We start from the raw sequence: 18710 nt of genomic DNA on the forward strand, positions 1-18710 counted from the left end.
TTAAGTAATGTTGTATAGTTATTACATTATGTAAAATTATGCATGATATAAAATTATTATTTATGATTAAAATATTAAATTTGAAGGATAAATAAGTTAATGGAAATTGGAATCAATCAATATAATTCAAATTAATGTTACATGTTAATATATTTTTATTGGATGGTTCAATAGAAAAAAAAAAAACTGATTAAGACACTAATCTAAATATCTTAAATCACTGGTATACATAGTATTATAAAATAATTACTTTTGTTTGGATAGTGCAAGAATAAAATTAATTTAATCTACCATATTTAGGAAATTGTCTAATAAGTTAAATGAATATTTTGTTTCTCTATTCAAATGTTTTTGAATAATTCAATAATATCGGACCATACATCTTCAGCATTTTTTCCAGCTTCAACTCTTTTTACTAAGTTTTTCTCTTTAAAATATTCTATAATTGGCATAGAATCATTAACAAATGTGACAATCCTCTTTTTTAAACTTTCTAAATTATCATCAGCACGACCACTTCCAGCAGCACCTCTTTTCATGCAACGTTCTATGCATATCTATATAAAATAAAAATTAATATTGGTACAATTTTTTCGATATAATTAGTCTTCTATACTAAAATATACTTATTATACTTACATCTTCAGAACATTCTAGAAATAGTACAAATAAAAGATCAACTTGATCTCCAATCGTGGTATCCCAGCCAATCATATTGTCTCTATTTCGTGGAAATCCATCAATTAAAAATCGATTAGCTGCTGATGCTTCCATCGCATTTTGAATAAGTTTACATGTGATTTCTACTGGGACAATTGTACCGTTTTTGATGTGAGTGTCAATCAATTCTCCAAACATACTGTCTGGTTTACTGCGTTCTGCACGCAACAGGTCACCAGCAGATAGGTGAACAAATCCAAATTTGGATACTATGTTGGAACATTGCGTACCCTTACCCGCACCTGGGCCTCCAAGGACAAAAACGACTTGAGGTTTGCTCATTGTGGAGAACAGACGATATACTGAACGAAAAAATGTCATAAAATTAGAGATTATGTCATTCTTTGGATAATATTTGTTACACAAACAACTAACTTATATGCGCACTTGAGACAAAATCGATTAATTAATAGGTAGGTACTTAATATTGCTAAAATAAAAAAATAATTAGTAACAATAATTTTTTTTAAATATTGTGTGTTGTGGATTTGACGTTGATCATTGATAAGTGATAACCCACTAGCTAATATTGATAAAAAAAAAAAAAAAAACATGATAATTTTATTTTGTTATGAATGGAGGTTTGTTTGATTGTGAGTGGTGAATTGGTAACTACGTCGGGCAAATAAGGTTATAAGGTCATAAGGATAATAATATTATGTGATCTATCATCTTTTTATAGAAGAGAATTGATAGATTATCTTAATTTATTATTATTTATCTTTATTTTTCTATGATATGGTAATTAGGTACTGTAAGAATAATTCACTACTTTGCTAGGCATCATCAAAAAATAATACTCATAGGTATTTCAGGTATCTCAAATCTTAATCTCAAGACAACTGATTATTCAAAACTAATTTCAATTGTATATTTGTATTCCACAAAAATTACAGGTACGAACTATTAAGTCTAAGTGCCTATTATGTACTTAACAATTTTCGTTACTAGGTACCTATATACTTAGGTACTTGTTAGAACATGGTAAGTACCTACAACCTACGTATTACGATTCAGTGGCGTCGAACTCGGACTTTTTTGTAAAGTGAAATCTAAAGTTGTTGTCTACTTGTCTATAATCTAAATGTCTTCTAACTTCTAAGTTTTATGCTTTCCGGCATCAAATAATCAAATATAATAGATATAACTCCTTATTTAACTTTATTAACCTATTAACTTCTATACCTCACCTATACAGCTATACCACAAATATAACAATGCCTATACCCATCCACCAACGACTCACCAACCCATTTAAGAAGTGAAGTGATTACTTCACATGAAATATGAGTTCAGCGCCACAGTTACAATTTGTAAATTTGTGACAACTGTTAAATTTAAACTAGTCATCATACAACAATTTGAATATATTATACGTGCCTGTATAGTGAGCACAATTTTATTTATAAACATTTTAAATTTAAATATAAACGGAACAATTGTAGATGTTTACATTAAAACAAAGAATAACAATTTTAGTTACCTACTTAGTTGATATTAAAAAATATTATTCGTTGGTACTTGAAACTTTTATAAATATTATTTATTATATTTTTTACACACAAATAATCAATGATATTTTTAATAACCATGTTTTTGGCTATAACTAAAAACTTAATGTATTACTAATAATAAAAAAGTAATTTTTTTTATAGCGCATAATAAATATTTTATATTCAATTTTATATTTATAACATACATTTCAGTGACTTACTTCTCAATTATGTGGTTCATTCAGTGACGTATTTAGGGCAAAGGGGCTTGAGCCTCGTACATTAAATTTTGGACAGCATTTTGATTTAGTATGACAGGTTTTTTGGCTGATAAAAAGCCATGGTTGTGGAGGGGGGTGATTTTTCTTACCTAGGGCACAAAATATCTAAGTACATTTCTAAAGTACAACACCAACTGTACACCTTGTTACTGTTTTGGTATTTAACAATTTTTCTTTTAGTAATTAGCGCTAGGGCCTAGGATGAATTAATTTTGGTATTCGTTTAATATGTGACCTACCGAGCGAAAATCGAATTTAGTATGTGACAGACTCCAATAATTCTGACAGTGATCACTGATCAAGAAAATCAAATACATCTAGTCAATTATTTACTTACATCTAACGGAAATTATGGTCGCAGACTAGAAGGGCTTTGGGTATTTGAACTATGTAGTAAATGGAGATAATTTGGAATGAAGGTTTTTTGTTGTAAAAAAACGTCATAGAGAAACTTTATTTCCCGTTATCGAAAAAGAAATATTACCAGGTTCTGATATTTTGAATATAATCTGTAATAATAAAATAACTGTCTTATAGACTGATTAATTATCGGTCCGGTAGGTTACACTTAATAAACGATTAAACGAATACCTTAATTTTTACCAAATTCTAATTAATAATTACATATACTAATAATTATTATTAGGTGCTAGGTACCTATAACGTTACCAGCTGAATCTGTTATTAACTTATAAGTTATAAATAATAAGTCAATATCAACGTACCGTATAGTAGGTATACGGTGTAAATAGGGGATAAACGTCATTTCGACATGCATCAAATTGACTGTATGCAACACTGTCGCAGTGTCTCATGTGATATTTTGACTTATGCAATTGAAAACAAATACCTACCTCATAATAAACAATAGATTTTGTTTTTGTATTAACCTAAAGTATCAAAACTATTAATGCTCACATTTTTTAAAAACTTTTCAAGTTTACATTTTGATGAAATTCATTAAGATTTTATTTTTTGTAATTCAAAAAATATTATTCGATTTATTAACTACATATAAAAATAGCCAAAATATTTTAAAAATTATAACACTTCTAGAAAATGCTAATATAAATATTTGGTAAATACATCAAGATTATAGGTATAATATTGCAATTTGATAAAAGTAAAATTACAACACATAATGTTAAACTAGTCAGTCATTCCACGATAAAATTATATTTAACCGCTCAATGTATTTTTGTGTCACAACTCACAATATACAATATAATATAATATATTTTTATGTAATAAAGTAATATTACCTTAGTTGTGTAAAGTTAGTATAGAGGATACTGGTTTTGTTTGTATTATATTTCTATAAAATATACTTTAGTAGTGTTAAATGCGTATCTACATAAATGCAGGGCTATATAAATGCAGGGGCGTTACTGCGTTAGGTATTTAAAGTTTTTTTTCGGGTATGCGAGTAGGCCATTTTGAAATTTCATCAAGCCAAATAAAAATAGATAGAGGGAAATACGTTTGAGCGCATATATTAGTATATTATACTAAATCTGAGCTTATTTGCTTTACCCAGAAAATACTGCGAAAAGTTAGGCAATAGTCTTCCAAAAATATTTAAAGATTTTTTTTTTTAATGTCCTATAATTTAATTTTGTGTATTACTAGTTCATTATTTATTAATATTATTGTATAATATAATTATAATCTTTTCTGATAATTAATTAACTTTTTTTACTGCAAAATTTAATTCTAATTATTTTATGTAGTATAATATATTTTTTACTAGTTACAATATTTAATATTGTTTTCAAAGGTGTTTTCATAAATGCACCCAAATGTGTGAACAATTTACAGGTAAAGTTTTTAAATTGCGCCCAAGCAAGTTATGCCCAAATAGATATATGTACCTATATCATATATGTAAATTATCCTGTTTTCAATTATTTCCATATTCCATGTATCATAGATCGAATCATTCCATCAATATAAATAGTATAAATAGTAAATATTTAAAAACTAAAATATATTAAAAATTGATAGCATGATATTTGTTTAAACTTTAAAATCATTGTAAAGTTGTAATCATGATTGACAATATACCAATATTGATGAATGTCAATATTGAAATACAATTCAATTTTTATCATATTAATAATCGTGAATTATTTCATAAAGGCGCAGGCCAATTAGGACTATTTTAAAATTAAGGGGTGTAACCGTATAGCTTGATCTCCCCAAATAACGACCCTGAATAAATTTAGTGTGCTAATTTAAAAAAAATGGTCATGGGTGTAAAATACGATTTTCTACATTTTCCTCCCCATAATGACACCATTGAAAATAGGCTGTAATTTTACTGGAATATGATATACATATATTGGTATATAAAAATGGATAAGTGATCAATTCAATTTTGTGGTTATAAAACTTAAAATTATAGTTCATAGGGATTTAATTAAACAATTTTTTATGTATATAGTTAAGGTTATTTTTATTTTTATCTATACAGTCTATACTAACTAGCTCGTTATAATATTATTATGAGATGAGATTATGTTATAAGATATTAAATTATATGAAAAATTAAGAATTCTTCACAGTTAAAAAGGTATATGGGGTGTGTACCGAACTGACCTTTTTTTTTATAGGTTTGCTCTTTATAAACCAGCAGTCACTAGGAATCGCCTGTGTGCTTGTTGTCAGGGTAACACCCGTAAAGTCGCTTTTAGTGATCAAAGCGCCGTCTAGCGGCCGTCCCTGAATACCAACAAGCTTTGCATTAGAGTCCAATCGGTGGTCTGGCCGGGATAAATATGGGTCAAACGCACGTTCTACAAAAAGTTCCAGATAAAAAGTGAATGGCTTGTATAATCATTATACATATATTATATACATATATAATAATTTTAAATATACATTAATTTTTCGATTATTATTATTGTTATAGTGCGTTATTTGTGAATTATAAAATTAATCAGTTTTATTTTATTTCCTTTCATTTTTAACTGCAGTGGTTATAAAAACGTGAACAAGACATTATCAAAGGTAGTACTAAAATTCAATGTATCAACGTATTACGCGTAATATCTATCCTGAGGATAATTACAAATCTGCTTATTCGTTTCCTTTGACCTATATATTTAGACCATATTTATAATATGACCGTCTTAAGGGTTGATTTGTTGAATTAAAATAATTTGTTGATTTATAGAATATTACAATTTAAAATTATAAAAATTCTTTAAATTTATAAAAATTTAAATATAATATAATTATTACCCATATTAACTAACGTATAAATTAGTATGTCCTAGTACCTAATACATAATTTAATTAGATTAAAACTGATAACACTGATGGTAATTTTATGCAAATCATATACTTAACTTACATTTTTCTTATTCAGTTTTTTATTTTGAAATTAAGGTTTTATTTTATTAATAAATAAATATAAATATAAATGCGTGAGAATATATTTAAAATTGATACATCGTATGGAAAAGTAAGCATATTTGTGATTTATTTTTAAATTAGTATTCCATAAGAAATACGTATTACATTCAATACGTATATTAACTACAAGTAAAACATAATTATTCTAATATAAATAAAATTCCCAGAAAATAATAACTTAATTAAAAAGTGATAGTTATTATTTATTAATATTTAATTTTTTATTTATTGTATATTTTTATATCATAATTAAAATGAGTTTTGTAAAAAGAGCGTAATTTTTCAATTGAATTATTTTCAAATTATTATTTGAGCTGTAAAAATAATTTTCATTTTAAATATTATAACTAGATTTTATTTAAAAAACACAATATTTAATATATGTTTTTTCTTATTAGAACACAAAAAGTTAATATATTTTATGTCTATGAAATGAGTCCGAAGACAGAACTGATGTTGTTATTATGAGTGAACTTCAAGCAACTGTAGAATTTGCTGTCGAGTACTGCAAATTTTATAACATAGATCTATTTCAAAGAGGGTAAGTTTCACCACATATTTAAGTATGAAATAAAAAATATATGCATTAAGGATATGTAGTTTATATATATTTGTTTATTATTCTAATAATCTTACTATACTTGAAAATTTCTTCATAGTTCATAGTATGAATAGCAATTAATTTTTGTGTAATAATATAGCTGTGTAGCAAAAAATAAGTCGATATGATATTTAAGAGTATAATCTGTAGCGCATATGAAAAAAGTAATATTAAATTCAATACCAAAAGCTTAGGTTGTATATAATAATCTATACACTCTATAGTAATGTACAGGAGTAGGTTATTATGTGGGTATTGAATATTGATGTATTACATTATTATATATACATAAAAGAAATATAATATACACTTATAGCATAACTCAAAACTCAAAAGATACCGTAAACAAACTAAAAAGTTGGCAGATTAAACATTTATTACTCGAGTATATTAGCTAGGTACCTATACCTATACCTTCTACTTAAATATTTATCGTCGTCATGATAAATATATCTTGCTTATTGTAAAATATCAATTTTATCTAAAATTTACCTTTTATATAAGATTTGGAAAATAAACGTATTTATAGAATAGTGTCATTCACTGTGTATGAATAAAAAATATCTTATGTATTAAGCCAAGTTCAAAAGACTTTTATGGCTGCTTTTCTCTAACTATCAATTATCATGCATGTATAGGATAAAACAATAGTCACTCTCGTAATAGTTATATAGTAGTTATCAGTTTTTTCACACGGTGACACTGCGATGATAGTTGCTACACCAAAAAATGCCGTATTCACGGTAGCTGCAATTATAATTGTGTTTTAGTACAACTATGTGGACTTGTTTTAAAGCTTTAAAACATTTTAAAGTATTTTTTTAATATTTTAGGTTGCCATTACAATAAGAAACTAAATAATATTTAAAAACGTTTTCAGATAATAAAGATAAACAAAAAAAACGAAATACTCAATTGTGAATATATAAAATAAAATGATTTTAAAAAATTACCTTAAATAATTACACCAATAACTCAAAATTCTAATCAAAATATATAATTATCTACTTACTTTTACAATTGATTATAACTTAATACATTAGTAATTAATTATAAGTATAACCAATAATATAAGTATGTAAATATGTAACATACAATACATATCGTTAAAGGATTTAATAAAAACTTATCGTACTGTTTTGGTATGCCAGCAACTCTTTTTTTATTTCCCCTTTTCTTTATGTTGTGCCAAGTTTAAAATTAGCGTTGTAAGGTCAATGACAGCTAACAAATATAAACATACAATCATCACACGCGTGTAACAATTAATTTTACAAATTATAAATCTTATGGTTGATATTGTTTTATATTTTATAGATTATATCGTATTCGAACTGAACTTAAAGTTTCTCCTAAACTCTCTGTTCAAGTGGAAGTCAGTTTAAAAAAACATCAACAAAGTAAGTACATAATGGTAGTTAAAAAAACGGATGGGATACAGTACGGTGTATCGTGTATGTATAAGTGACAAGTGTATTAGATGCACGTTTAGCTTCACTTAACCCGCTACCATAATGCAGGATGCTATACATTATTATTATTAACCATTAAGTATAAATTTAAAAGCAATGATAAATTATTGCAATGGAATAGAGACTCTGTGTAAAGCTACTAAGTACTAGAGCTATATATTTGTTATTATCGGACCAAAATTCATATTAATGAATAATGATTACTAATAGATTTAAACAATATTTCTGATAATGATAGTTTTAATTTTTTAATTTTATGTTTAAATAAATCATGTAATTGCAATTTTTAGATATATTGAAAGCATTTGATATTTTTCTAAATTTTAACAAAGGGTTGAGTATAAATAGTATAGTGCCTACTGTCTACAATTATTATAATAATCCATCTTATAATATTATTATTAATACTAGATGTAAAATTAATTTGAAAAAGCTGTAAAATACACATACACAAATACACTGCTGTAAAGTTTACCTCGTCATTGAGTCGTATTATGGATGTATTAAATATTTAAATTTAAATTCAATGTTATGTTATAGATATATGTAAAACAAGCGGTGTCGATCTGTTGACTTATATTTCTGAAAATATTTTTAATTTATTTATATTAGGTATACTATTAGTTATGTATTTTTCTATTTGTAGGAATAGTAAAATATGATAGGTTGATATAAATCTAACTAAAAAATCTGGATCACATATTTTTTTCATATAATACTATAGTTGACACACTATGTATAATATAGGTAATATAATAGCTGTTAGAATGGTTTGAATATTTTTGTGGTATAAATAACTTAAAATTAGTCTAAATATTTTTAAATCTTTACATAGAAAATGGCGATTTAAGTAATAGTGGACATTTTAAGTTTCTTTGATTAATATTTTATAATATATAGGCTTAAGACATAGAGTATAAAATATTTATAATCTATACTTTTATAGGACAAGATAATCAAAAGTCCCCCCAATTATACTATGTTGAAAATGGAGAGGACCTTGGGGTCAGTAAAACGTTTCGAATACTATATCGACATGAGGAAATTATGCTCGATGATATAATATTGTTTAAAGCACATGTCCTGGTAGACAGTCAAAAAGTAATTCAACTCTCAACAATTGTTTTTTAATACTCTTCAATTTATTTATTTTTTAATATTTAAATAGTTACAGGATAGTCTTGAAAGAGCTGGATTTATTTTAAATGTTGAATTATGGTTTGGAGAAAATGGTTCTATGTGTTGCGTCTCCAGCAGAACTCTTCAACTACATGTCTGTCCAGCTAGAGGATTACATTACCACTTACCAGTATTATTTGATTACTTTCATTTATCAGCTGTAACTTTAACTATACACGCGAGTTTGGTCGCTTTACATCAACCCTACATTAAGTAAAGTTCATTGTTATTTATAAAATAAAGTTTATATTTATACTTCTAAAAAACTAAAACACACGTTTTTGTTACTTTTAGAAAAAGTATCTTGAATTATATGCAAAGTTGGTAAGTATTTGTTATTAATTAGTTTTTTTATTTGATGAAATTATTTTATTATTTTAAAATTTGAATAGTGCTCCTAGAACTGGAAAAACATGGTTAACAAATAATACAAATCGATTTAATTTTCGGTCCATCACATTCCATAGAATCTGTATTTTTTGGCAACGCGGTAATTACAAATATAATTCAAATTGTTTATACTTAATAGTAAAAACTTATACTTTCACTATAGTTAATAAATAGTATTTAATAGTAGTTTTGTGTTTAGTTTATTAGTAGTTAATTTTCATTTATATGTTTAGAATGGCCAAAACGGGACCACTAAATGTGTCGGAAGCTCAGGGAACAGTAACAACAACAATCATGTTAGTCGTATGCTTAATGCTAGACTTATTCATCGCGAAGTTTGTTCATTGTTATCGGAAGCTTTCGACAATCTTCATTCCACAATTGCTCAATATAATAGAATAATGCCGGTATGGCAACAAGTTGAAACACCTGCCGGCCTTAAAACTGCTGTTACAATTCCTCAAACAAACAAGGTATCTGTATACAGTAGCGTAGATAGGAATTTTATATAAAGGGGGCTAAGTGTCACTAAAAAAAAAATTCCCCATCAATATAACGTCGCACTCATATGTATCATCATCTAACTAACGCATATATATAGTATACTGAAATATAAATCCAACAGTTTCAATTTTGTGTTGTTACTAGCATTAAATATTAGAGTGAAATAATTTAATATCAAATTTAAAGTTAAAAACATAATCTATGTTTCTTCTTTAGCTTTTTGTGATATTTTAATTATTTAATTTTTAGCTCAATTGGTATTTTAAATACCGTAAAAATTTAACAAATGTGTACAGATTATGTTCTCACATTTAAGTTTGTAGATAATAGGTAAATTGAATCTAATATTTAAGCAAAACTTACAAAATTCGAATTGCTCAATTGCTGAATGAATATTTAAAAATATGATAAAATAAATTATAAATATAATGAATTAGTTAGACAGACCATATAAGTGGGTACGATATCCTTTTCAACGTTTATTTTACTAAATTTTTTTGTAAAATCACTTTTTTATAATCGATGCTATGAGTTATTTATAAAAAAAAAAATAGTGCTTATGAGTCTATAAAGTAATATGTGTGTGTCGTATGGATTTAGCCCCCTAGTTATATCTTTGATTTATCACGATAATGATTTAAAATGTTAACATATATTATTATATAAAAATAAATAATAAAAAAAATATATTTTTTGTTTAGATACTAGATGAAGATGAATTTCTAGCCTTAGCAAATAGTAGTATAGCTCAGTTATGTGCTCAAAACATATTGCTATGGCATCATTTTTTAGATAATTTTACAAAAAAACAAGCCATAAATCAGCATCTTTCTAAAAAACACCATCAACTTCGAGTAAGTATATTATATAATTTTTTATTTTTATTTGTCATTTGGGAATTTTCTCGCATTTTTGTAAATTCGACAAATATATTTGATTATAATCAATTTATAAATGCATGTAAGAAAAAAAACTAAAAAGTGAAGCTGCATCCTTCATTTGTTGAAATAAAACATTTTATAATTTTAGTTAAAATTCCTTATTATTTTCATAGGTCAATATTAAATTGTTTCTTTTAATAATTATTCTCTATGTAGAATATGAAGATATTAGATATATCCTAGAAGCCATACAACATTATCAATATTTTCTTTCTAATATTCTCAACGCTAATTTTTTTAAATATCATAGTTTAGTTTGATTATTAATTATTAATTTTTTATGAATACTATTTTTGTTATTTGATTATTATATGTAAGTATATTTTATATGATATTATCTATGTATTTATTTTAATCGTAATAGTCTTGCTTAAATGGCAGTGTATAGTGTATACAAATATTCCTATAGGTATTACTTCTGAGGAAGTATAATAGACGAACTGGCCGAGAAGATAATAATAAACAATAATTTTATTATTTAACTATACGTAATTCCTTTATACATTTTGAAATAACGTGTATTTAATAATATGTATATATCGTAGGAATATAGATAAAAAATTTAATTTTTATGCTATTTCACTATCCGCCTATTTCAAGTCAGGTTAAAAATAAAAATAAAAAAATTTGTATTATTTTAAAAATTTAACTATATTTTATATTAATTATTTATTACTATTTTATGTATATAAAAAAAAACCATGTCTTATTTATTAATATGTAAAACACGTAGGTATATTAAATATGTTTCGTGTTAAAATGGCAATCCATTATCCACCAACTATCTAGTTGAAATCAGTGGCGTATATAGGAATTATTTTCACTATGATCCAATTTACCACCAGTATGGCTGCATATACATCTGGAACATTTTTTAGGTGGCCACAAATAGAGGAATTTTAATTTATAAATACCCACATAATACTTATGTATAGCATTTTTCAATAATGTTGATTGAATATGAAATTGTACTATGGGCCCAGGCCTAGGGGGCCCCTCTATATATTATAATATATGCCACTGGTTAGAACCAAATGATTGAAATTCAAAATTATTTAAATATTGATTATGCTTATTATTATATATTTAAACTATGAAAAGTTAATAAAAAACAAACATATTTATGTTATTGAATAAACGATAGATTAATTAATTATTTATGTAGCTATAAAGTCATAAAGCCATAAAGGTAATGGTAAAGATACTTGTAATTTTGTTTTAAAAACATACATTTGACTTTCGATAGGTAAGGAGATTTTCCGAAGCCTTTTTTGTACTGGAAAATCCGAGGCAAAGTGCAGCGGGCTGTTATGACGATCATAATAATTATCAACACTATAGATCAGTATCAGAAGCAGCTAGAAGATCTAGATACTTAGCTTCATTGCCACCTTTACCTGTCCATTGCTCAGCAACAGATGGCGATCCTATCACTTTGCCTGTAATTTTTGAAGATCAGTATACAAAACCTGGAAGTAATAATAGAAGATCAGATAATGGTAGCTTCACATAATTTTTTTTATAACTATAAGAATATACTGATTATTCAGTTTTTAATTTTAGAATCTTTTATTAACTCGTGTGACATTCCACTAAATACATTGCGACAAACACTCTTACTAAATCAAGATTGTAGTTGCGGTATTGCAGCTATATTAGAATCTAGAAGATGTAGTCAAATGGCATCAACTGGAAAATTACTTAAAGTTAAAGGTAACTTGGAGCTTATATAATTAGGGTTTCTAATTCATTATTAAATTTTGACTACGATTATTTATAACCAATTTAGTTTAGATAACTTAATGAATAACTAAATTTTGATGTTTATCAAGTATATTTTTGCTCTAAATTATAAATTATCATTAATTAAATACTTTTAAGGTACGGATACAGATCAAAAATCAGACAATCAACGTATTAAAACTAGACACAGCAAATCTTTAGACCAGTTGTTAAGATCAACTGTAATGGATACACCAATGTTATCATTACCGCTAAGTTTTTCAAGAACTTTCGAAACAAATAATAATGGCAATCCTACTGAAAGATCAACAATACCAAAGCATAAAAAATATAAAAAATTAGATCTTATTCAGAATACTAAAGTTATGACACTGCCTCGCCGTTTAAAAGATAATATCAAACCTCCCGAGTTTCGAATACAGCCAAATGGTTATGCCTCTTTACCAATACGGAGAAATGATAGGCGATCTTATCGATCGATGCGTATGGCAGAAAAAATTAATCCAATAGTTGTAAATAAGTCTAGATCACCATCGTCCGGCGAGGAATCTCCGATTTCAAAATTGGGAACTAGTGTTAGTGTTCCTCTTCAGTTAGAGGCGCTGAATACATCACCAATCGTGATTAAATATTCAAATAGTACCACTTCTATACCTGATTTAGTAAACGATAAAGTAATTTCGGCCGTAGCGAATAGTAGTGAATCAATGCCAGACTTACCATCAACAGTAGTGACACGATTTTCATCAGTTTCTGATAGTGAAATAACTTCAGAACAAAGTGGATGGGTTTCCAGTCGTCAGTCTTCGGTATCTTCATTTTCTGGTCAAATTACTCCAAAAGGTCAGTTATAATTGGCTTATAAGTTTATTCAGCAAATGATTATAATGTTTATATTGTTTTCAGCGGATGATCCGTATGATACAAAACATGATTTGTACATAGGGAGAGAATTACAAAGGAGGTTGTTAAAATTACTCGAAGAGTCACCAAATAGAAAAATGACTATAACTGAAAAAAAAATAAAATCTTCTAAATGTATTAAACAATCTGGGGCTAATAGGTTAACGTCCAATGATCAGTTATATGAAGAAGTTCGCTTACCACCGCCCAGACAATTTAGAGATATTCCTCTTCCTCCTGAACCTTTTAGAGATACGATTCCTCCACCAGATTCAGTTGACAATTTATTATACCATATGTATGAAACCGTAAAAGAAGCTAGATGGAATGATCAACATCGATTAGCAATGAAACAGAAAAAGTTTTCAGAAAGTTCTAAGAAACCTATAGCCAGGTATCACATTTAAATAAATATTCTTATTTCTAATTTAATCATTTAAATCTAAATTTAACAGAACTAAGAAAAATAATGCGGAACCGGAATACTACGAAGACGAAACACATAAAGACATAAAAGCTGATGGCCGGATTCATTCTTATAACAGTGTTGAAGACAATTCAATGTTTCAGAAATATAAGGAACAATTTAAAAAACAAATGAGTTTTACTGGTATTATTTATAGGTAGATACTTAAATTTTAATACGGACTAGGTTAGGTTAGATATTTTTTGTAAACTAATAATATATGTATACCTATTACTAGTGACGCTCATATATTAGCTTCAACATTGCCATACTTTCATATCAGCGAAGATTTACGCATGTTCTCACCTGAAGGTGTTCATCTCATAGTGTGTGTCCACGGACTGGACGGTAATTCAGCTGATTTACGTTTAGTCAAGACATACATAAAATTGGGTTTACCTGGTGCTCATCTGGAGTTTCTCATGTCTGAAAGAAACCAAGTAATTTATTTTAAACAAATCATAATACATAATTATGTTTATATAAATTAAAACGGAGTTGTGAATTTTAGGGGGATACATTCTCGGACTTTGAACGTATGACTGATCGTTTAGTAAACGAGATTCTTGGTCACATATCCTCGTTTCAACTACCACATTATCCATCTAGGATAAGCTTTGTTGGTCATTCCCTTGGAACAATCATCATTAGAGCAGCAATTGCTCGACCTCAAATGAAACATTTACTACCAAAAATGCATACATTTTTGTCACTTTCAGGCCCTCATTTAGGAACTTTATATAACACTAGTGGATTAGTAAATATGGGTAAGTACCTAACTAACATTAGTTATTTAGATAAATACAATATATATATATATATATATATATCATATACGATCATTCTACAATTTATATAATATAAAGGAAGTTTTTATTTATATATATATTATACAGTAAAACTTTCATAAACTGTCACCTTTATGTAACTGTTATTTTTTTGGTCTCGTCAAGTTTTATGGAAAATATATAAATATCTCTATTTAGCGGGCATTCTAAATAACAGTCAAATTATAAGATAAATTTATAAAAAAATATGTACAAGTACGTGGTGTTTGCCCAAATTATTTATGGCAGTTTATCAAACTTTAAAAAAAACTGTCAATATTTTTAATTTTGATATACACATACATAGGTAGTATACACAACTTTTAAATTTTAAATTGTTAATAGATACATAACTCTAATCTCAAATACATTTTTTTAATAGGTATGTGCATAATATTGCATATGTATTTGCTTTTTATGCACTCATATAGCGGTCATCTCTATAGGTTTGGTTACCTCTAAACAGATAGGTAGCGGTCATTATTTCCGATCCCTCCGGTGACCGTTACATGAAAGTTTTACTCTCTCTCTCTCTATATATATATATATATCAGTTTATTCTTAAATACTTATATAATAAAATAATAACCATAATATATTATCAGAATGACTTACTTTTATATAGGTTTATGGTTTATGCAAAAAGTTAAAAAAAGTGGTACTTTACTTCAGCTATCTTTGAAAGACGCTGCAGATATTCGACAAACGTTCCTTTATCAATTAGCTCAAAATTGTCATTTAAGTTATTTTAAACATGTTCTATTGTTTGGTTCATCCCAAGATAGATATGTTCCACCTCATTCAGCAAGAATCGAGCTGTGCAAAGCCGCTATTAAAGATACATCGCCCATAGGTAAACATATACCATATTATATTAATATGATAAATCATCAATTAAATGTTGTACGATAATTTTTGTATAATTTACTTTATAGGGTTGGCGTATCGAGAAATGGTGAACAATATTTTATGTCCAATAATCAACAAATTGGACGTTACGTTTATCCGTTATGATGTACATCACGCATTGCCGAACACCGCAAACTCATTAATAGGAAGAGCAGCTCATATAGCAGTTTTAGATTCAGATTTATTCATTGAAAAGTTTTTGGTGGTAACTGGACTTAAATATTTTAGGTAGATGTAACGAATATTTCGTAAAATCTCTTGTGGTTTTGCAAACTGAATTGTATAACGCAAGCACTCGCAGCATTATTATTTTAACGAACTTTAACTATCAAATCATTTATAATAGTTAATAATTTTTAAGTTTTAATACTTTTATGAATTGCCCAAGATTAGAGAGTTTAAAGATTAGTGAGTTCAACAAAATATTTATAAGAATAAAATAATAATTAACAAAGAATCACTCAAAATTTATTTTAAATTGAAAAAAAAACTAAAACTCATTTGATATTTTTAAAGTAATATACCTCCCTATTTGCATACATTATCAGGGTGTATATTAATACCTGTATACTGTACCACCTATATAAATTTTAATATATTATAATATTATAATTAAAACATTTTTGATTTTTCATATAGTACCTATATAAAATTTCAAATTAACATGTTTTATTGCAAAAAAAAGATCTTTGATGAATTATATTTAATCATATTATATTGACTTCATAGATCAAGTAGTATACGCCAATATAATAACATAGAATAATTTTAATTTAAAATTGAAATATATTATAAAAAGATTTGAATTGTTTGTCAGTTGATTTCCAATTATAATTTAGTTGACAAATCAAATGCAATCAAAAAATATTTTTTGGTAAATTCATGTATGCTTTAATTTATTAAATTTACGAGTTTCTAAAGTAGGTATTAAAAGTATTCAGTTAATCTCTATATTTGCTTAAAACGCGCACATAAATCATTTATCCATTAACAAAAATACATTTTGATTTAATTTAAATTGCCATTAAATACACAGAAATGTTCAAATTATGTCTAGTATTAATATACTTATATTATTGGTATCTATGGGAGAAAACTATAATATCCCATCTTTATTACATTAAATCTTATAATATGATAATGCTCAAATTTACATCATTATTATTAAAATAAATAAAATGTATATTAATATAATACTGTTTAAGAAGTATAAAAATACAAGGGTCAATTAAACTCAACTTTAATTAAATCATAAATATTTTAATTAATTATAAACTTAAAAATTACATTGTAAATTATTTTTATTTTATTATTATAATTTAAGAATTGTTAAGTAATTTTATAAAAATAAAAAATTGAAACGTAATACTTCTATATTTATTGTATATTATGTATATTACAGTTAAGTTAAATAAAAAAATGTTATATCAGTTTAAATTGTTGATATTAATATTCAAAAACATTAAGTACCTTAAAATGTAGGTTATTCAACAACTATTTATTATAAATCTGTGTAACACATACAAGTCATGAGTCAATTAAATAATATTTATAATTTTTCAGTGTCTGTTATAATATTATAACTTATAACTTAATACATTTTAACTATAATAGCAGCCTGACTGCATTTATATTGTATATATGGCTCATACTTGTTTAGTATTTAAATAAAAGAACAAAGATACACATGTTTTATTCTAAAATATTATTAGCTTCAATCGATTTTAAATAAAACATTTATCACAAAAATATTATTGTATATGGTAAAAATATTAAAATACATATTTAGTTTTGATCAGTCATTTCCATTGTAAACTTGTGAATTAGGAGTTCCTATGCCAGGAGTGAACATGTTATAAATTCAGGAAAATAAACAACTAAAAAAAAATGTATATATTAATTAATATTTAATTCATTTAAAAATAAAGTGTGTTTAAAATATACCATAATGAATACTCGATAAGTCATTGTTTAAATATTGATTTTCTGGGAATGAGAATATAAAACAGGAAAAAGCTGGCGCTTCTTGGATTGACTAAAGATCTTATTGTTTTTTCAAGTATACCACCAGCAGAAGATATGATGTCTTCCAAGCAATAAATAGGCAGTTAAGTAATTTCAGGAGTAATAAAGAATGATAACAATTTTATAGTTTACAACGCCTGTTTTGATAAAGAATGGTAGGTACCTGACCTAAACCCATGAATTTATCTTTCAAATTTTCTATTATATGATTTTTTGTCTGAAAATTAAATTTCATTTTCAATATCAACACAAATATTTATATTTGAAATTTCAATGCAAGTTACACATATTATATTCATTTGTTATAAATCATAACCAGTGCTCAGAATTGTATGCACTTAATAATAATAAAAAAGTCATTCAAACAAAAAATTATAGGCTGTTTTATGTTGAAATATTGCATTTTTTCGCACTTAAAATACTGTATCTATTGAATTTTATAATATTATACAGTGTACCAAGCTAACAAAGGAAATCAATTGGTGGGTAATAAGTATAAAATTGAGGTAGATAATACACATCCTAACATATTAAGATGCATAAAACACCTATTGTTATTTATTTTATACTATAGTTCAATGAAATGATGTACACAAAAAGTGTGTTAAAAATATTCATGGGATACATTTCAGAATTTGCACACCCTTATGGTTTATATCCCACAAATGACGCCACAGACTATGAAATGGTTAATGAGTAAGGACAATGAAATTATTAAATGAGAAAACCAGCTTCCAAATTACATAAAGACAATTATTCATTTAATGACAATTTCAGTTATTAGTTATTATAATATAAGTAGAACAACTTGCAGTGTAGTCTAGTCAACAATTGACAAC

General features: G+C 26.2%; 2 protein-coding genes across 2 annotated transcripts; one reads left to right on the top strand and one right to left on the bottom strand.

Annotated features, from left to right (window-relative positions):
* LOC113548546 (UMP-CMP kinase) lies at nt 1-1200 on the bottom strand. The gene is made up of 2 exons (XM_026949487.1): nt 640-1200; nt 1-557 (listed from the first exon to the last, which is right to left on the bottom strand). Exons 1-2 carry the CDS (start codon nt 1039-1041, stop codon nt 342-344), a joined length of 618 nt encoding a protein of 205 aa, XP_026805288.1. The 5' UTR covers nt 1042-1200; the 3' UTR covers nt 1-341.
* Nucleotides 1201-5293: 4093 nt separating this feature from the next.
* LOC113556781 (protein FAM135A) lies at nt 5294-16497 on the top strand. Its single transcript, XM_026961932.1, is given in 20 exon segments — nt 5294-5312; nt 5406-5503; nt 6310-6452; nt 7830-7912; nt 8931-9085; nt 9153-9376; nt 9458-9487; nt 9556-9613; nt 9615-9653; nt 9787-10026; nt 10759-10911; nt 12245-12497; nt 12562-12711; nt 12880-13584; nt 13648-14038; nt 14100-14267; nt 14349-14550; nt 14622-14877; nt 15563-15790; nt 15873-16497. Coding segments are annotated over 18 exon segments (3618 nt in total). The 5' UTR covers nt 5294-5312; nt 5406-5503; nt 6310-6375; the 3' UTR covers nt 16079-16497.
* The last annotated feature ends 2213 nt before the right edge of the window (nt 16498-18710 follow it).

This window comes from Rhopalosiphum maidis, chromosome 4 (assembly GCF_003676215.2).
Source record: "Rhopalosiphum maidis isolate BTI-1 chromosome 4, ASM367621v3, whole genome shotgun sequence".
Lineage (NCBI taxonomy): Eukaryota > Metazoa > Arthropoda > Insecta > Hemiptera > Aphididae > Rhopalosiphum > Rhopalosiphum maidis.